Source organism: Caretta caretta, chromosome 11, assembly GCF_965140235.1.
Source record: "Caretta caretta isolate rCarCar2 chromosome 11, rCarCar1.hap1, whole genome shotgun sequence".
Lineage (NCBI taxonomy): Eukaryota > Metazoa > Chordata > Testudines > Cheloniidae > Caretta > Caretta caretta.
Genome location: NC_134216.1, coordinates 1520945 through 1541585, shown reverse-complemented (window position 1 = coordinate 1541585; position 20641 = coordinate 1520945). Strand labels below are relative to the sequence as shown.

Below are 20641 nucleotides of genomic sequence, written 5' to 3'. Positions count from 1 at the left end.
CAATTAGGCCTAGTATCTGACACACCCCTTTTGGTTCATTGCTTTTCAGTCTCACACTGGTCTTGTTTACCAGGCCTGATCCTAACACAGGCCTTGAATTATATCAGACAGCCTCATTGTTTGAGCTAATTCAGTCTTTTGCACTTTTCCCAGTCCACATGTGTTGCAATAGGACGGTTGGTGTGACACACCATGGACTTTCACCCTCTCTTGGCAGCGGCGCTCACACTTCGGGTACATGTGTAGGCCCAGTTATCACAACAGTGCTGGGTGTTGCCTCTGAAATCTGGACCCAGGCCAGTTATGCCCCAGCCAGCTCTCCCCGCCCGAAGGCCGTGTCACGCTGGTGCTCTCTGCTGAGCGAATGTGATGAGCTGCGACTCGTTATTGTACAAGTCGGAAGGCAAAGGGCTGACCTCTCCCTGGCTTGGCTGATGCCAGCAAACTAGCAGGAATAGTGAAAAGGGGGTTGGGGACCAGCCTTCCATAGCTGCCATGCTAACCCCTTTCCATTGGGTAGCTCTGCAAACGGCTGCCATGGCCAGAATGCCCCGCTTAGACCCAGGGGCCCCAAGGCCAGAAGAAACCACTGTGATCACCTAATGTGGCTCCTGTACAGCCCAGAGGCCCACCCCAACATCAAACATAGAGCAGAGCTTTTAGAAAAACATAATGATTTAAAAATTGCCAGCCTCTGTGACAGGCAGGGGCTGGTCTCCCCTTGGGTCCCTGCCCCCTGAGACGGCACCAGAACAACTCCAGCGCTGCACACGGCAGGAAGCTGCGTCAGCTCCTGGCCCAGCTGGAGTTGCGGTCATCCTGCAGGAACACTACGGCTTGCCCTCGGCTCCATCCAAGGGGAGCGCAGAGAGGCTGGTTTTCAATGCCCCCTGCAGTGTCATGTTGCAGTCCCCTCTCCTGGCAAGGGAGAGAGTGGGGAAAAGCAGAGGGACTCGAAATCCTGGGGAGAAATAACCTCCAAGGGGCTCGTGTATATAGAGCGGAGGGGCCCTGCTCAGGACACCTGCAGAGACTTCTGCCAACTGGCGGAGGAGCCTGAGGCGAGCTCTTTGTATGTCTCCATAGGAGAGGGCCACACGACTCCTGGGTGCAGCTACCTCCAGGCATGCTAGGACGGAGAGGCAGTTTTTATTAAGCCAAGGGGTTAGCAGACATCCCAGGTAGGGCTTGCAACTGCCCTGCCCCCACCCCCTAATGAGTCACAGCCGCCTGCAGCAATGGCCAGGAGCAAGTACAAATGGGAATTATGCCCCACCTGGCATGTGCAGGCCGGGGTCCCAGACACTTCCCGGCATGACTGTGATGTACCTTTAGCATCAGTGCACAAACTGGCTGCAGTTCCAAGGCTGCTGGCCCACCAGGAACCTTAGGAGGCCAGCGGAGACCTGCCAGGCCTGCTCTGCGTGAGCACGTCTTTCTCTGGACAGCCTCAGACAGCGCGACCCAAAGGGGGAAGTGCAGAGAGGGTGACGCTGCCCAGCTGGCTGTTGGCTCTGTTCTCAGCCCCTAGTGAATCTGGCCTCGGTCCAGAGCAGACCTTTGCCCCGCGGGTCTCCAGCACCACACGGCACTTGCTCTGCTAGAGGCAGCCAGTAGGAGCCGTGCTCTCCCCTCTCTTCTACTAACACAAACGTGCTGCAGTGGAGATGGCTGGAAAGGAAACCAAAAGTCCAGAGGTGGTCGCATTGTTTTATACAGCTCAGCTGGGGAGGGACAAGGTCCGAGCTGGGCGCACGGGACGAAAGTGCACCCTCCAGTCGGTACAAGCTTGAAATGCAGGGAGCAAAATAACCGGGTGAAACCCACGTCACTTCCGGTGCCTGCCTCGGAGGGATGCAGAGCAGGTTCCTTGGGAAGGCTTCCCAGCCCTGCTCCCTCTGAGCAGGGCTCCCAGCATCAAACAGCATTGTCCCATTTGCGGCTCTCGGTCTCTCTCCATTTCTTGTCCAGCTCCACCTCCACAGTGCTGGGTTTCAGCAGCAGGCCTGTGGCTTCCCCCGGGGGAGCTGACCCCTCTTCCAAAGCGTGGCTCTCCTCCCTCCCCGGGCAGAGGAAGCAGAATGGAAAGGCTTTACACCTGGAGGGAGGGAGCAGCCTTCTCAGGGCCCGGGGGAGCCCGTACACCTGACTGGCTTCGCTCCCGCACCTCTGAGGAGCATTCTCACCCAGGCCTGGGTTCCACACTGCCAGCTCAGTGAGCAGCCCTCGCTCTTCCAGAGTGCCTGGAACCAAGGAGGAGGAACCTGGTCAGAGAACCTGCCCACAGGCAGCTGGAGGAGAACTCTCTGAGATCCAGCTGGCAGCTGGAGGTTGGCACTGGTAAAAGTACTCATCGCGGCTATGCCCTCCCTAGCCACTAAGCTACGCTCCGGTCCCCAGGGCAGTGGAAGGTGCTGCAGAAGGTGCCAGGCACTGCCTTTACCGCTACCATCGCGGTGACAATAAATATCACCAGGATCCCAGGCGTCCCGGTCACTGGCCACCAGCACAGTCGGGATTGCAGAAATCACCATCCCAGGCGGGGACTGTGGGGTCTGGAGCCATCAGTCTCACGGGGCTGTTGTCCCGGTGACAATCCCCATGACTCTCCCTCACAGCAGTCCCACAGGGGCGTCCCTCCCGTGTGCGCCCGCTGGCCGGATGCACAGGGCTGGATTCCACGTCCCTCAGTAACTAGCACCAGAAACCAGCCGCAGCAACTCGCCGGGAGCCAGACTTGCTGCCCCTGCAGCAGAGAGAGATTTAAATGAGGGCACCTGGCAATGGGTGGGGGGGCGTCCTCTCACCTGAGACCGTGTTCTCCAAGAAGAAGGACAAGAGGCCAGTTAAAAAGACTGGAACTGTCAGCACAGAGAGGAGGAAAAGGTCCAGGCAGACCCAGCCTAGGGGGAACAACAGCAGAGTTACCCCGACCACGAGCAGCACAGGCCTGCACCCAGGCGTCCGTCAGACGGAAACGTTCCAGCCAAGGGCTACGAGGGGAGGCTCAGCCATAAGCAGGTGCCGAAGAGCAAGGAGGGTCCGGAGCCCCGCTGCAGGGTACAGAGCCCTGCCAGGGATCAGCGGCTGGAGCCGAATGGCACGGAGGGGGAGCAGCCAGCCGCCGGGACTGGACTCACAGCGCGTGGTGACCCAGAGTCCCGCGTTCCGGGGGGAACACGAGAAGGAATGTGATTCCCAGGGTCATCAGCCCCCAGCCCCGCGAGCAGGCAACTCATACGGCACCTGTGGCCACGTATCTGGGGGTCGCACTGAGCCACCGCGGCACCAGCAGCGCCATGAACATGGTGAAGCCGACGATAAAGATGTTCCTCCCCGAGTCGATGTTCGCGTACTGGAAATACGAAACCCCAGTGCCAACGGCAACGGTGTATGTCACGCAGAGCACCCCGCCTGCAGCAGCAAGCAGAGGGGTCAGACCAAGCGGGCAGGCATGTGTGCCTATTGCAGACAGGGCAAGGTGGGTGTGCAAATCCTGATGGGGGGTGGGGTGGGACAGGTGTGCGAATCCCAGGTGAGCAACACAGGCCTGCTATTGCTTTGCTTCTGGGTGGCTGGCCTCATTTCTCCCCTTCTCCCACCCCGACTCACAAGCTGATCTGTCCTCCCAGCTGTCAGGCCTGCACATGGCTCCCTCCAGAGCACACCCGCTCTGCTGCTGGGTCCCCTTGCCCCAGCCTCTCAGGCCCGGGTTCAGGGGCTGCACTCCAAACAGCCACCTGCCCCGGGCAGGGCCCTGTGCTGCCACTCCTCCGCCAGCTCAGCTACGTCACGGGGCTCTGGTGGCTGCTGCCTGCCAGTCACCCCCTGGTTTGCAGGAGGGGGGCACCGGGCTCCCCACCAGGCTTTGGCAGCTGCGTTTGAACGTGGCCTCATGAGCCACTTGGCCCCAACCGTCCCGGACACTCAGGGTCGGCGCCGCCAGCAGGACGACCCAGGCCCAGCGGGATGCAGGACCCAGGTCCCAGGGGGATGGGTTTGACTCTCGGCTGCGATCCCGACTCCAGTGGGAGTTTTGCCGTAGATGTCAGCAGGGCCAGCTGGCAGTTTGACTTACAGGAAGGAGCCTGCTGTGCTACCCCTGAGGAATCGTGGGTAACGCTACAGTTTATGTAGGGCCTACCCAGAAAGTGTGTGAGCACCCCCTGCTGGCTCTGCTGGAGCAGCTGGCCTTGCCCCCCCCCCCCCGCCCCGCCCAAACTTCAGGCAACGCAGAACACGGTGCGGTGAGCCCCCTGAGTGCAGACCCCAGCCCTCTGCCCTCCACGAGGGAGGGGGTCTCCCTGGAGCCCCAGCTCAGGAGGGTTATTTACCGTGAATCGCCAGTGGGATGGTGGTGAGGAGCTCTGCCAGCCGGGGGGACAGGCCCAGGAACACACATGCCAACGCACTCACTTGCACGGAGTGGCGTGAGCTGGCCTGGGCACAAAGAGACGAGAATGGGGGCGTTTGGCAGGCTGGGGGAGCCCCTGTAGCACACTGCCCGAGCCCGCAGCCCCCCCACTGCCTCTGCCCATGCTGGCCTGCCATGCACCCTGGCTCCCTCACAGCTGGCAGGGCCTGGCATTTGGGGTAAGGGGCATCTGTCTGCCTCAGCGCTCCATGCATTGGACAACCCCCCATTTCAGGGCAGACCAGGGGCCCAGTCAGCCCAGACAGTCCCACAACGTGGCCTCCACACCCTGTGTTCTACGCATGGCCAGTGTGCAGTGCATCCAAGGGCCATCTTCTCCCTGGGCTGCACCTCTGTGAAAAGCAGGGCAGTCGGGATCTGCTCTGTGCTGTGCCCCGGGTTCCCGACACGCTGCCAGCACAGGTGGGCAGAGCCTGGGCATCTGGGTCGTGACGTGATCCCTCCGCCAATGCTCTGAGGCCTCCTGACTTCCCAGCACCCCGCCCTGCCTTCCCAGACCAACCCTGCTCACATGGCACAGGCTGCAGGAGAGTCGCCTTGCAGTGCCAACAGCTGCCCTTTGGAGGGTCTTCCTTTGTACCCCAGTGCCATCCCGTGGGCGCCAGGGGTACCGCTCGCAGGCAGAGCCCTTCCACCCGACCTGCTGTACCCCCGCGCAGAGAGAGCCTTGCCCTCTGCCCCTTTACAAGAACCATTTCTAACAAGCTGCCGGTAGCGCCGCAGGGGGCATCCGCGCCCGCTGAGCCGTCTGATCGGCCAGGCCTTCGCTGGCGAGAGATGAGCCACGGGAAGCCCCTGTGGAGGCCAGCCTGGGCATGGACAGGACCTGTCTGCATGGAGGAGGTGACACAGCCCATATCTGGGCAGCCTCCATGGTGCCCTCTCCATTCCCTTTACCCGCTGCCCCGCGAGCTGGCCAGACCGGTGCTCCATTGCCCAGTGGCAGCTCTGGGTCTGCCTGGCACGCCCCCGAGACCCCGCCGTACCTGGGTGAGGCTGTTGGTGCAGGCGTTGGGGACGCTGGAAGCCGTGCCACTCACGCCCCCCAGCGCCCCGGAAAGGAGGCTGCCCAGCCCTTCCGTGCAGAGCCCGCGGTTGCAGGCGTGCCGAGGAAGGGCGGGGGTCCGCAGCGCTCGTGGGCACAGCAGGTAGCAGCCCACGGAGTTCATGCTGGAGGTGATGCCCATGGCGACGCCCACGCCCAGAGCCCGGGCGCTGAGGGACGGCCATTCCTGCTCACCTAGAGGGGAGGGAGGTAGAGACGGTCACTGGCGAACGGGGGCTGCAGCCAGAGGGTGGATGGGCAGGTCCGGCCCTGTCCCTCGTCCTACCTGGGTAGGGGACTTGGAGCCAAGGGGAGCGGAGGGAGCCGTTGGCTGCGGGCAGCTGCCACGTGGCGGGGCCCAGCAGGTCCCAGCGGAGGCGGAGGTGGCTCAGGATTCCCCAGACAATCCAGGCACAGCAAAGCGGAAGCAGCACCTGCAGGGGCAGCAACGGGAGCCTGAGACAGGGCCAGGAAAGCCCTCGCTCAGCCCCACCCTGAGGGCCCACGCCCCGGCCCCTCCGGAGTGGCAGCCAACGACAGCCACAGGCTAGAAACCCGGCACAGCCAGCACGGCTGCCCCAGCCAGGCCAGTGCCACTCCCCGGAGCAGGGAGCCCGCCCCCAATGTACCGTTGCCACCAGGTGCTTTGATCTGCCGGTGGGGCAAGGGGCCAGACCCATCAGCACCAAGTCAGTGGAGAGGAATGGGACACCAGCACCGGCAGACTGGGTCAGCCCCCATCTCCCTCAGCCTCCTGCCTGGGGCAGCGCCCAGCATCAGATGCTGCAGAGGAAGGTGGAAGAAGCCCGCAGCAGCAGTTGGGGATAATCATAGAATAACAGAACCACAGGACTGGAAGGGACCTCGCAAGGTCGTCTAGTCCAGTCCCCTGCACTCCTGGCAGGACTAGGCGTTACCTAGTCCGTCGCTGACAGGGGTGTGTCTAACCTGCTCTTAACAGTCTCCAGTGACGGAGATCCCACCACCTCCCTGGGCAATTTATTCCAGTGCTTAACCACCCTGACAGGACGTTTTTCCTAATGTCCAACCGAAACCTCCCTGGCTGCAATTTAAACCCATTGCTGCTTGTCCTGTCCTCAGAGGTTAACGAGAACAAGTTTTCTCCCTCCTCCTTCTAACAACCTTTTATGTACTTGAAAACTGGTATCACATCCCCTCTCAGTCTTCTCTTCTCCACGCTAAACAAACCCAGCTCTTTCAATCTTCCCTCATAGGTCATGTTTTCTAGACCTTTCATCATTTTTGTTGCTCTTCCCCCTCTATCCCCTCCACACCCTCCACACTTCATGTGGCAGTGAGTTCCACAGGCTAATTACACATTGTGTGAAAAAGCTTTTCCTTTTGGATCTCCCACCTGTCATTCTCGTTCAGCGGCCCCTTGTTCTTGCTCTGTGAAACAGGAGAAGAGACACTCCTCACCTCCCTTCGCTCAACCAGGCAGTATTTTATAGACACTGATCATGTCCCCACTCTCCATTAACCGCCCCAGTCTTTGCACTCTCTGCACAGAAGATCTTCTCCCAGGTCCTTGATGGCTCTCATTCCTGTCCCCTGAGCCCTTCCAGTTTTGCTCTGTCCTTTCTTTGCACTGACCATAGGTCTGCTCGTGCTGTCCAAACTGGGCCCAGCTCCCTCTCTGAGCAGATACAGCCCTGGGAGAGCCCAGATGGCGCACGAGACGTTTACATCCCCCCTCCATGTGCATTACTTGGCCTTTCTCAACATGAATTCCCCTAGCGCTGCCCATTGCTCCCCTGCGTCTGCCCCTCTCAGTCCCCTTTGGTGCTGACTAACCCTAGACCCCTAGGTCTAGGTCAGTCATAAAGAAGAGGGTGAAATGCTCAAGCTGCTGAGAGGGCTGGGGCCCAGGCAGGCTGCCCAGGGCCAGCGGGGAACAAAAGTGCTGTGCACAGCACGGGACCTCGTACCGAAAACATGCGCAAGGCTGGGATGCTTGTCTCCACGGAGATGCCCTTGGCCCGGGTCCACGTGCAAAGGGGCAGGCGGCAGGACCCCAAGTGCTGGGAGAACAGGACGGCAAGGAGCACGAGCCTAGGAGACACGGAGCACGGGTCACAGCACGGCTAGTGCAGGGCAGAGAGCCCCCAGGGCGTCCGGGCCCCAGCTCAAATGTATCACCCCTGCCGGCAGGCTGAACCCCGGGCAGCTCCCATAGCGCCCCCTGCTGGGAGAGCCTGGGTATCAGTGTGCTCACATTAGTGCCTTCTGCTGGGAATGCAGTAGCGGGGAGTTCCCCTAACACAACTCCCCACAGCACCCCCCCACTGGGACAGACTGGACCAGAACCCCTGTGTGGGTGTGACCAGGTGGCTCCGCAGGCCCCCCCAAACTCACGTACAGCAGGGCCACCCCCCAGCTGTCCGAGCAGAAGTGGGCTGCCTCTTTGTAGGCGGACAGCCCAATGATGGAGAGGCTGGGGGCCAGGACCATGGGCCCGCAGCGTTGGGCTATCCATCCCCCTATGCCAGACACCCCCAGCGCCAGCTGCACCAGCCCCGAGACCACCACGGCTCCAGAGACCTGCGGAGAACAAAAGATGAGAAGACGGTGATGGCGGCCCCATGGCCTGCCCCAGGCTAGACCCCCAGCCCCTCCCAGAGCGACTCAGCCAGTCATTGGGTTCATCCGCTCCCTATTGCTCCTGCGGCCTGACGTCTGCAAACTCCCGACCCCCCATGCACTCCCCACATCCCACCCCTACACACACACACCACCACCCCACCCCCTATGCATCCCAACCGCCCCACCCTCATGCACCCTGCATCCCACCCCTCCACGCCCCACACCCATCCCATCCCCACTCCTGCACACCCCCAGGGCTGGGATAGCAGAGGCACCAACCTCTCTGAGTGGCTGATTCCAGCTCCCCGGGCCTGCACAGTCCTGCCCAACACACTCAGCATGCTCTTCTGTACCTGGAAGGGAAGGACAGACAGACATGACCGGGCAGCCAGTGGGGCTGAGCGGTACCTGGAGCGGGAGCCAGGTAACAGGAATGGGGGATTCAATTATTAGACATGTCAGTAGTGGGGTTGCGATGAGCGGGAGACCCGCCCAGCGAATTGCCTGCTGGGTGCCAAGGCAACAGATCGCACGGGACTCCAACAGGTTTATGTGCAGTGCTGGGGAGGAGCCGGTGGGCGCGGCACATGGAGGTACCAGTGACACAGGGAAGGGTAGGAGAGAGGTCCTGGAGGCCAAATTTAGGCCGGCAGGAAAGAGATTGAAGTCCAGGTCTCCATGGCAGCATTCTCTGAAATGCTCCCAGTTCCACACGCAGGGCCAGGCAGAGCTGCCAGGTCTCAGTGGGTGGCAGAGGCGATGGTGTAGGGAGGAGGGGTGAGGTGCATTGGGAATTGGGGCACCTTTTGGGGAAGAAGGAGTCTATACAGGAAGGACGAGCTCCACCAAAACCAAACGGAACCAGTTAAAAAGGTCACAGAGGAGGTTTTCCACTTAGGGCTGGGGGAAGCCGACAGGTGGGAGACCGCAAGGTTCAGGCAGAGGCATCTCTTAGGGATGAATTGATTAATGCCGGAACTCTGTAACCTAACAAAGAGAACAGGCTAGAGGCTGGGGAAGTCCAGGTGGGAGCTGGTGAGGACCAGTCAAAGGTAGCAGAATCCTAGCTCAGTATAACACACAAAGGCAAGGAAGGAGAACTCTGTGTAGCTCAAACGCGTCTCTCTCCCACCAACAGAAGTTGGGCTAATCAGAGATCTGACCTCCCCCTCCTTGTCTCTCCAGAAGTCTAAATACCAAGCTGGGTGAACCAGAGGGGCTGGCATTGCGTGAGGATAGTGATGTAAGAGGCATCAGAGAAATGTGCTGGAAGGATGATAATCAAAGGGTACAAACTATACAGGAAGGACGGAGCAGGCTGGTGGGGAGCAGCGCCGTGTGTGAAATAAACCACCACAAGGTCGAATATGGTGAAAATCTTAAATGAATCAAACAGTCCCATAGAATCTCGGTGGGTAGAAATCCCATGCTTGAATAATAGGAGTCTGGCAGTGGGGATATGCTACCGACCACCTGACCAGGATGGTGACAGCGACTGAGAAATGCTAAGGGAGGTTAAAGAGGCTACAGAAATAGAAAACACACTAATAATGGGAGATTTCAACTATCCCCGCATTGCCTGGGCACATGTCACCTCCAGGCAGGATGCAGAAAGAACATTTCTAGACACCATTACTGACTGCTTCTTGGAGCAGCTGGTCCTGGAACCCACAAGGGGAGAGGCACTTCCTGATTTAGTCCTAGGTGGCACATAGGATCTGATCCAAGAGGTGACTATAGCTGGATCGCTCAGTAATAGTGACCATCATGTAATTAAATTTAACATACTTAGGGGGATGGGGACATTTCACTTTCAAAAGGGAAACAACCCAAAAATGAGGACACTTCTTGGATGGAAATTCAGAGGAGCTGTCACACGGGTGAAATGCCTGCAAGCAGCAAGGAGACTACTTAAAAACACCACAATAGAGGCTCAGATGAAATGTAGACCGCAAATCAAAAAAGCTCATACGCAGACCAAAAGAACCGCTCCTCCTACTCCCCCTCCCCCCGCCAGGGCTAAACAGAGAGTAATGGATGCTGGGAGAGGCAAAAGGGCACCCTTTAAAATGCAGATGTCAGATCCTAGTGAGGACGACAGGATGGGGCACAAACTCTGGCCGGTTAAGTATAACAGGAGCAGGAAGCCGGCCAAACAGGCCGTGGGGCCACTCGCCCATCAGGATGCTAACCGAGCACTCAAGACAGACCAGATAAGCTAAATGAAGTCTTCACTGCAGAGGACATGGGGGAGATCCCCAGATCAGAGCTGTCCTTTCTGGGAAACAAATCTGAAGCACTGTCCCACAGTGATGTGTTAATAGAGGAGGTTTTAGAATGAATTGATAAACAGCAATAAGTCAGCAGGCCCAGATGGGATTCACACAAGAGTTCTGAAGAACCTCAAATATCAAACTGCAGAACTACTAACCGCGGTGTGTAACCGATCACTGAAACAAGCCTCTGGACCAGATGACTGGAGCATAGCCTCGCCACTCTGTTAGAATTGTTTGAGGGGGTCAACAAGCAGGTGGACAAGGGGGATCCAGTGGCTGTAGGGTACTTGATTTTCAGAAAGCCTTTGACAAGGTTCCGCACCAAAGGCTCTAAAACGAAGTAAGAGGGAAGGTCCTCTCACAGATCAGTAACTATTTGAAAGACAAGAAACAAAGGGTAGGAATAAATGGTCAGTTTTCACAGTGGAGAGGTAAATAGTGGTGTCCCCCAGGGATCTGTACTGGGACTAGTCCTATTCAACATATTCATAAAAGGTCCAGAAAACAGGGTAAATGGTGATCACTGCTGGCAAAGTTTGCAGATGATACAAAATTCCTCAAGATAGTTAAGCTCAAAGCAGCCTGAGAAGATCTACAAAGGGATCTCACACAACTGAGTGACTGGGAAACAAAATGGCTGATGAAATTCACAATTAATAAGTACAAAGTAACGCACATTGGAAAGCATAATCCCAAGTACAATACACCTCTACCCCGATATAATGCGACCCGATATAACACGAATTCGGATATAACGCAGTAAAGCAGCGCTCCGGGGGGGCAGGGCTGCGCACTCCGGCAGATCAAAGCAAGTTCAATATAACACGGTTTCACCTATAATGCGGTAAGATTTTTTGGCTCCTGAGGACAGAGTTATATCGGGGTAGAAGTGTATATAATGATGGGTTCTAAATTAGTTCTTACCACTCAAGACAGATCTTGGCTTCACCATGGATAAGGCTGCAAGTTTGTCACAGAAGTCATGGAAGTCACAGATTCCGTGACCTCTGTGACTTCTGCAGGGGCCAATGTGCCTGGCCCGGGGGCAGGTCAGGCAGTCCCTGCACCAGTCGCACTGGCAACTGCTGGGGCAGTCTCAGGCCACTGCACCCCACGCCCCAGCAGCAGCAGAGTTTGGATGTGGGAGGGGGTAGGGAGGTGGGGCATGGGATGGGGTAAGGCGAGCTCTGGGCGGCGCTTACCTCAGGGTGCTTCCTGGAAGTAGGGACATCCCTCTCCCTTGGCTCCTAGGCGGAGGCATGGCCAGGCAGTCCACCTGCAGGCACCGCCCCCACAGCTCCCATTGGCTGCAGTAGGGAGCCTGCCGGCCCTGCCAAACACCCCCCCACACACCCCTCTCCGGCACCAGCAGGAGTCCCAGGCCATGTGCCGCTGCCCACCCCCATCTCCAGAACCTGTGGTGCCCCCGGGAAGCCCCCCCCCAAGTTTTAGTCAGGGGTATATAGTAAAAGTCATGGACAGGTCACAGGCCATGAATTTTTGTTTACTGCCCGTGACCTGTACGTGACTTTTACTAAAAATACCTGTGACTAAAACGTAGCCTTAGCTATGGATAGTTCTCTGAGAACTTCAGCTCAATGCACAGCAGTGGTCAAAAAAGCGAACAGTATGTTAGGAAGCATTAGGAAAGGGATAGAAAATAAGACCGAAAATATCCTAATCCTGCTATATAAACAAACCCATGGCACACCCACACCTTGAATACTGTGAGCAGCTCTGGTCACCCCATCTCAATAAAGGATATAGTGGAACTGGAAACGGTTAAGAGCAGGACAACAAAGATGATAGAATCATAGATCCACAGGGTTAGAGGGGACCGCACAGGTCATCTTGTCTAACCCCTGCAAGATGCAGGATTTGTTGGGTCTAAACCATCCAAGACATGGTCACGGGTAAGGAACAGCTTCCACACAAGGAGAGATTACAAAGATTAGGACTGTTCATCTTGCAAAAGAGATCACTAAGGGGGGATATGACAGAGATCTATACAATCAGGAATGGTGTGGAGAGAGTGAACTGGGAAGTGTTATTTACCCCTTCACATAATACAAGAACCAGGGGTCACACAATGAAATTAACAAGCGTCAGGTTTAATGCAAACAAGAGGAAGTGCTTCTTCACACAATGCACAAGTAACCTGTGGAACTCCTTGCCAGAGGATGTTGTGAAGGCCAAGACTATAACTGGGTTCCAAGCAGAACTAGAGAAGTTCCTGGAGAATAGGTCCAGCAATGGCTATTAGCCAAGTTGGCCAGGGATGCAACTCCCTGCTCTGGGTGTCCCTAAACCTCTGACTGCCAGGAGCTGGGACTGGACAACTGTGACGAAGTGGGACTGTTCTTAATGTTTCCTCTGAATAGTGTGGGGGTGCCTCAGTTTCCCCTAGGCAGTTCTTAAGTATCTAGGGGGTGGGGTAAGGGTGTATAATCATTGCAGTGCCCTAGAGGGCAGGTGTGTGCAGGAGTCTGGACACAGAGAATGGCCGACACCCTGTTTCCTGGCAACTGATGGCCTGGGCCCTTCCCCCCCTGCAAGGTGAGAGCTGAAGGGTTGGAGAACAAAGGAATCAGGTGACCTCCTGGCCCGGGAAAGGAACAAAGCCCAGAGGAGGAGGGGCTGGAGGGGTTTTCAGTTTGGGGCTGGCTGGGACATGGAGTGAAGTGCAGACCTGGTTGTCTGGCTCACTGCCCCCCAGAATGGACCCAGCAGAGGGGTCCCGTTCTCTGCACCTGCAAGCTCTGTTTTAGACCATGTTCCTGTCGTCTAATAAACCTTCTGTTTTACTGGCTGGCTGAGAGTCACGTCTGACTGCGAAGTTGGGGTGCAGGACCCTCTGGCTTCCCCAGGAGCACCGCCTGAGCGGACTCGCTGTGGGAAGCGCACGGAGAGGCAGAGGATGCTGAATGCTCCGAGGTCAGACCCAGGAAGGTGGAAGCTGTGTGAGCTGTGTGTCCTGAAGACAGGCTGCTCACAGAAAGGCGACTACCCCAGAGTCCTGACTGACTTCATGGGGAGCAGTTCCAGAGCATCGCCCAGGGACTCCGTGACAACTGGTGGCAGCGGTGGGATGTACTGCACCCCGTGGATGGCGCTTCCTGCAGTAAGTGACTGGGGAGCAGTAACACGAAGGGGATTGCCGAGGACCAGGCCTGCTGAAGGCTCAGAAAGGAGCGGTTTCGGGGGGCGGTTAACCCCTGGGAGTGTGTGACCAGTGAGAGGGACTGTGCAGTAATGGGGTCCCCCTGGGGACTGCAGTGAGCAGTCTCAGGGGCGGAGGAGTCTGCAGCTCGACCCTGGCAAAGAGGTGGTGACCTCGAGAAGGGCTGGCACACTAGGGGTTCTCCCTGGAAACCGTGGGGAGCTGAGAACACATGGGCCTGTGAGTCCACAACAACTTGGGAGGAGCGGAGTGATGGCCTGTCACCGTCTCCTTAAGAAGGACATTGTCACCCTGTGCAAAAAGAGAGGGTTGAGCATTGGAAAGTTCACCAAAGCAGAGTTAATCGTGCAGCTGGAGGAGGATGACCGCTCTAAGGAACAGATTCCTGACCCCAACTGGGGCTATAGCAGGATCTGGGAGCAGCTGAAGCAGGAGCCAGGCATCGCCAAGACTCCTGTCCCCGACCAGACGAGGGTCTTCACGATCGGGTTCCCCATCGGGGGATCAAGACGGACGGGATTGGAGCTGAGTCTGAGAGAGCAAGAGGACCCTGGGAGACAGCGAGAGCCCGAGAAAGAGCTGCAGAAGCAGCAGCAGCATGAACTGGCGGTGGGGGAGCGGAGAGGCCTAGGGGACCTCCCCGGGGTGAGTGGGGATAGATCCCGGGGGGCCAGTTCCGCAGGGAACCTCGAGACTAAATTGCTGCCCCTGGTTAAGGAGGGAGGGGGGTGTGGATGCCCACCTCACTGCCTTTGAGCAGGCTGGCGATTTGAACCAAGGGGACCCTGCGGAAAAGCCCCGGTGTCTAGCTCCCTTGCTGGGTCCCAAGGCCACACACTCCGTCAGCCAGATGGTTGGGGATGTGGACAGGCTCCCACTCCTGACCCCAACCTATATGTCTGTGTGGAGTTTCCTGGGGCCAGGCCCCCCGGACCTCCAGTGGGAGCAGAAGGTGATGGTCAATGGGGAGACATTCTTGGGGTGGCCAAAGGGCATGGGCTGCATAAACCTTCCCACATGCAGCCTGCGAGTGCTATCGACCACCCCTGACCTAAGGGAGGGCGTGAAACTGGAAGGGCCTGGTGTAACTCCTACCAAGGAATGGGAGAGATGCTGGGGCATCCATGGGAACGTTGGTGGCTTCGAACTTCCCCAGGTCACCGGCTAAAGTGACCCCGCTCAGTTCGATCTCGAAGGGGGGAGAGATGTGACGAAGTGGGACTGTTCTTAATGTTTCCTCTGAATAGTGTGGGGGTGCCTCAGTTTCCCCTAGGCAGTTCTTAAGTATCTAGGGGGTGGGGTAAGGGTGTATAATCATTGCAGTGCCCTAGAGGGCAGGTGTGTGCAGGAGTCTGGACACAGAGAATGGCCGACACCCTGTTTCCTGGCAACTGATGGCCTGGGCCCTTCCCCCCCTGCAAGGTGAGAGCTGAAGGGTTGGAGAACAAAGGAATCAGGTGACCTCCTGGCCCGGGAAAGGAACAAAGCCCAGAGGAGGAGGGGCTGGAGGGGGTTTCAGTTTGGGGCTGGCTGGGACATGGAGTGAAGTGCAGACGTGGTTGTCTGGCTCACTGCCCCCCAGAATGGACCCAGCAGAGGGGTCCCGTTCTCTGCACCTGCAAGCTCTGTTTTAGACCATGTTCCTGTCGTCTAATAAACCTTCTGTTTTACTGGCTGGCTGAGAGTCACGTCTGACTGCGGAGTTGGGGGGCAGGACCCTCTGGCTTCCCCAGGAGCCCCGCCTGAGCGGACTCGCTGTGGGAAGCGCACGGAGAGGCAGAGGATGCTGAATGCTCCGAGGTCAGACCCAGGAAGGTGGAAGCTGTGTGAGCTGTGTGTCCTGAAGACAGGCTGCTCACAGAAAGGCGACTACCCCAGAGTCCTGACTGACTTCATGGGGAGCAGTTCCAGAGCATCGCCCAGGGACTCCGTGACAACAACAGGGGATGGATCACTCGATAATTGCCCCATTCTGTTCACTCTCTCCGAAGCACCTGGCACTGGCCACTGCGGGAAGACAGGACCCTGGACTGGACGGACCAATGGCCTGACCCAGTGTGGCCGTTCTTACCTTCTTAAGGCTGGGTTTGAAGCTGCTTTGGGTCCTGAAATGTCACCCATGAAAGCCCCATGCTGGGGCAGAAGCAGAGAGATGCCAGACTCCTTGCACTGCCAGGCTGGGGTAATGGTAGCACATCAGTAAGCGCTCCAGCATCCCAGCTAGGGCCACGTGGGGCCACGAGCCAGGTGCCCTGCCCTGCAGCTGGTACATGCCCTTCTCAGTTGCCATCCCGAGGAGTGGGTGCAAGGAGATGCCACCCAGGGGGTCGTAACACCGAGTGGATGGGTCCCCAGCAGAGGAATGAACAAGAAAGAGCCGAGACTAGGAAAACAGTCCCCCAAGCTCCTCCCTATCCCTTGGTCCCTGCTTCTCCTTCCCTGAACACAGCAGGCCCTGGTCTCTCAGGACCAGAGGGTCTTTGACCCAGCAGCCTGAGGCCGGCAGCTGGAACAAGACAAACCAGCCTGGGAGTAAGAGGCAGCCTATCGGGGAGGGCGAAGGACCATCAGGGCAGCCTCCATGGGCTGGAGGCAGGACTTGCGGGTGAGGGGCTCTGGCAAGTTACACAGGACAAAATGTGTACGCCTTACAGCCCGGCCTCTACGAGAGCCAAGTTCATTCGATCCCCTCCGGCGGGGAGGCGCAGAGCGCTGGGCTGGCCACTGGGCAAGGCCTGGCTCCCGCGCTCCCACGTCCCCCCTGGGCCAGGCCCGGCTCCCACGTCCTACTTGGGCAAGGCCTGGCTCCCATGCTCCCATGTCCCCCCTGGGCCAGGCCTGGCTCCCACGTCCTACTTGGGCAAGGCCTGGCTCCCATGCTCCCATGTCCCCCCTGGGCCAGGCCTGGCTCCCACGTCCTACTTGGGCAAGGCCTGGCTCCCATGCTCCCATGTCCCCCCTGGGCCAGGCCTGGCTCCCGCGTCCCCCCTGGGCAAGGCCCGGCTCCCACGTCCCTGCCTGGGGCAGACCCGGCTCCCACGTCCCACTTGAGCAAGGCCTGGCTCCCGCGCTCCCATGTCCCCCCTGGGCAAGGCCAGGCTCCCACGTCCCCACCTGGGCCAGGCCCGGCTCCCACGTCCCCGCGGGCCAGGCCCGGCTCCTGCGTGCCCAGGTCCCCGTTGGGCCGGGACGATATGCCGGGGCTCTTCTCACCATTCCTGGCCGTGTGGGGCGCGTGGCGGCTCAGCACCATGGCGGGGATCAGGAACTCGAACGATGGCGCTTGGACCAAGGGCAACCTGCCAGGCAACAGCAAAGACAGATCGGCTGGGGAGCGGGGAGGGGGCTGCTGACAGGGCTGGGGCTCCCCCCCCCCCGCCCCGGGGGCCCCTCCTGCCCACCCCGAACCCGCGGGAGTCCCCAGGGCCCTTCCCTCACCTGCTGCCCAGGCTGGTCTGCAGCGCCGTGGAGACCCCACAGGCAAAGAGGCTCCGGGCCAGCAGCTCGCTCCAGCTCCGGTTCTGGTCCCGGATCGGGGGCGCTGGGAGCAGGAGCAGGTGGAAGATGCAGAGGAGAGAGGCCTGGACGGCCAGGTGCTGGAGAGAGCGAGGCCGGGAGAGTCACAGCAGGCGCTGGCTGGCCTCTGCCCCACAGCTCTGCCCCCACCCCGCAGCTCTGCCCCACAGCTCTGCCCCCCACAGCTCTGCCCCCACCCCACGGCTCTGCCCCCCACCCCACGGCTCTGTCCTCCACAGCTCCACCCCCCGCCCCCACAGCTCTGCCCCCCTCAATCCCAACCTGCAGCCCCCAGTAGCCCAGCCCTGGGCTCCCTCCCCCCATAGCTTTGCTGGTGCCCCTCAGTCCCAACTGGCTCCATCAGGCCTGTGCTGCCCAGCACCCCTGGCCCCTTTAACACTCCCGTCAGCTGTTAGAGACTCAACATTCAGATTTCGTAGAACCGGAGGCTGGAACAGAATCTGCCCAAGAGCCAGGCTCGGAGCTAGAGCAGCCGGCAAGGCAGGGCGCCAGATCCCAGGTCTGCTCGGTTGGCGACTTCCTGGGCGACCCACAGCCCCTCACACAGGGCCAGACCCCACGGGACTGAAAATCTGGCCAGCCCCTCCCTGTGCCTTAGTTCCCGCACAAAAGGGGGCTGAGGGGCCCAGCCCCAGGGCTCAGGGGGGCGGGGGTTCATGGAACAGGGCGAGCTGCCCAGCTGCAGGGGGTCGGACTGCAGGAGGCTTCAGTGAAACGCTGGGGGATCATGTACCACAGAGCCGGGGGCCTGATCACGCCAGGCTGGTACCAGGGCTGAGCTGGGGGGAGCAGCCTGCCCTGTCTCATTTCTTGAGGGTGCAGCTGGTGGCCAGGGAGGGGCTGTGCCCCATGGGGCTGGACGGTCCCTGGGACTCTTGGCACCGCAGCTGGGGGCTGCTGTATCTTGACCACATCCTTCCCCAAGCCCCGACGGGGACCCCAGCACCACGCTGACACCTGCCCTGCTGAGCCACAGGAAGCACCGGGCCAGACCCATTCTCTAAGGCCTGCCCCACCCCCCTCCGTGGGCAGAGAACTGGCCCCACTGTTGCCCCCAGCTAAGCCCAGCTCCTTGCCCCTCCTGGAGAGTTCCCTTCAGTACTCCAGGGTCTGGGTGTCATGCCATGGTGCCCGTGCTCCCCTGCTCTCGGAGGTGCAGGGACTGTCCCTCCAGGCATGGCCACATCCAGGGCCCTGGGGTGTCAGGGCTTGTCCCTCGCCCCACTGCAGACAGCGAGCCCATCCCCTGGCAGTGCCTGCGGCATCTCTCACCTGCAGGGCGAAGCAGCAGCTCAGGCCCCAGGGGGGCGTCTTCAGCAGGGAGTAGGAGGTGCGCACGGGGCTCCGGGAGGCAGGGCTCCTGCAGCAGCCCCCATTCATGCTGCCCCTTCCCTACGCTCCCTGCGTCCGTCTGGCACAGGGCATGGCAGCCGGGGGGAGGGCACAGGGCAGGGCCACTTGCCCCCGCAGGGGCCAGAGCAGGGCTGGGAGTTCAGGCTGAGTGGAGGTGACCTTTGCCCGAGCCCCCGGCCAGTTAGCCATTAACCCGGCTTTGCGAGTAACCGCTCACTGCCCCCTCCCCACGGCCAGACTCAGTGCTGTGACCTGGGCCAGGCCCTCTAGGCAGTGCCATGGGACCAGCGCTCGGGCCACGCCTGGGGCACATGAGCACCAGCCCTTGGTCTGATCCGCACCCGCTCCCCCAGCGCCTGTCCGCAGGGGATTTGCAGGGCGCAGCCAGCGGAAGGAATCACCCATCCCTGTGCCAGGCTGGGGGACAGACACCGCTGCAGATGGCTGCTCCTCACGGCTCTCTGCCTCCCTTGGCCGAGGACCCTCCCAGCCGCCTGGAGCCAAGCGCCCCCAGGCAGGAGCAGAGCCCAGCCGCCAGGCCTTGGTGCTGCCCTTCACCTCCCCACCCACAGCGCCCCCCAGCAGCCGCCCAGCTAACATGGGGGCCGGGTGAGGCCGCCCAGTGCAGCCTTCTGGGGTCCTCACAAGAAGAGACGTTGGGAGAAAAGCTGGCCAGACGCGAACGCCCCGACTGGAAGAAGGCGAAGGAGGGTCCCAGCCTGGCTGCCCCCCCGGGAGCCACCGAGACATCACTGGGTCCTGCTGCCTGGATCCCGAGAGGTGTCGGAGCAGACAGGGCCACGAGGACACCACCACTTCCACTGGCCTTGGCTGAATCTCAAACACTCCCCCAAAGTCCCAGGGGCCCTTTCTCTCCCCTCCCTTACGGTTCTCCTTCGTCTCTCTCTCTCCTTCCACCTTCTGTCGAACAGGAGCCCGGCTCAGCCGGCCGACACGGCATCTCTCGCAGCTGCCAGAGCCCGGGACCAAGGGGGCAACAGAAAGCCAGGCCCTAAGCAGCCCGATGCTGCCACGAATCTGCCAGGTCGCAGGGCAGCCGAGGAGCCGAGCGCCAGGCCTGGGGTTTTGCAAATGAACGTCCACACCTGAGATGGATACTGTGTCTCCCCTCGTGCGCCTGTTCATCTTGGCTTGTCCTTGAGGAAAGGGGATGAGATTTTAACAGCCCCAACAGCCCCCCTCCCCATCTCAGCTAACTTCTCCCCCGCCACCCCTGGACAGATCTCACCATCTTTCCACCCATCTAACAGACTGTCAGACAAGGGTTTTCTCTCTCCAGCTCCAGGGAAAGGGGACAGGGCTGCTGTTATCAGGAGAGCCTCCTTCACTCCCGTCTATGCCAAAGGCTCTGACGGCTTTTCCTCCTTTTCCATATCCTCAGTGCAGGGCTCACAAGATTGGCAGCTATGTCTGCTGGGTGCTAACCCGGCTCAGGACCTGGCTACCAAACCCCAATGTGGCTAATGCTGGTTAACGTTGGACAGTGACTGGGTCACGGTAACACCAGTGTCTCTTTGGGCCCATTTATTCCACTGAGATTAATACAGCCCCTGGTGGTTCACCGGTCCCCCCTCCTCCTTCGCAACAGCCTCCTGTCTTGTGCCCAGCCCCGGGCGCAGTGCCGGGGGCTGGCGATTTCCTTGTGTGGGGCCCTGCAGACCCAGCCCCTGCTCAGTCCCGGAGTTCACTTATTAACTGGACCCTGTGAAGGGAGCAAAGGGCAAAGGGGGGCCAGGCATTCCCCACATTCCTCAGGGGGCAACCGGCAGCTCCTCTCCCCACCCCCTGACACCACTGCAAGCAAATCCAGCCCAAACCGGGCCAGGCCGCTGGGTACCCCCACCAGGGGGCGGTCTCCTGGGCTGGTGAGAGGGGGCCAGGCCATGGGAGTCCTGTATGCTGGGACCCCCCATGCTAAGCAGGGGGCAGTGGGGACTGTGATTGGATGGGACACCTGGGGATTCAGGAGGGGGCACCCTCCGAGTCAGTGATCACAGTGTGGTGGTGCCAGGAGCCCCATGCTGCAGGGAGCAGCTAGGGGGCTCACTAGGGGGCGCTCTCCCAGTCAGTGCTGGCTCCAGCATGGCAGGAAGGGACACTGGGGGGCACTATGCTGCAGGCAGGGGGGCTCTCCCTTGGGGGTCACTATTCCTAGCAGTTAAGCACCAATACTCTCCGCCCTCCACGAG

At 59.8% G+C, this 20641-nt stretch overlaps 1 protein-coding gene across 1 annotated transcript; it reads right to left on the bottom strand.

Moving 5' to 3' along the window:
* Window positions 1-1696: 1696 nt before the first annotated feature.
* SLC23A3 (solute carrier family 23 member 3) lies at window positions 1697-18602 on the bottom strand. Its single transcript, XM_048868714.2, has 12 exons — window positions 18351-18602; window positions 16980-17137; window positions 16755-16840; window positions 8364-8437; window positions 7861-8042; window positions 7430-7553; window positions 5767-5914; window positions 5422-5675; window positions 4335-4440; window positions 3247-3414; window positions 2808-2903; window positions 1697-2243 (listed from the first exon to the last, which is right to left on the bottom strand). The coding sequence occupies exons 1-12, from the start codon at window positions 18456-18458 to the stop codon at window positions 1918-1920; spliced, it is 1830 nt and encodes a 609-aa protein (XP_048724671.1). The 5' UTR covers window positions 18459-18602; the 3' UTR covers window positions 1697-1917.
* Window positions 18603-20641: the final 2039 nt, after the last annotated feature.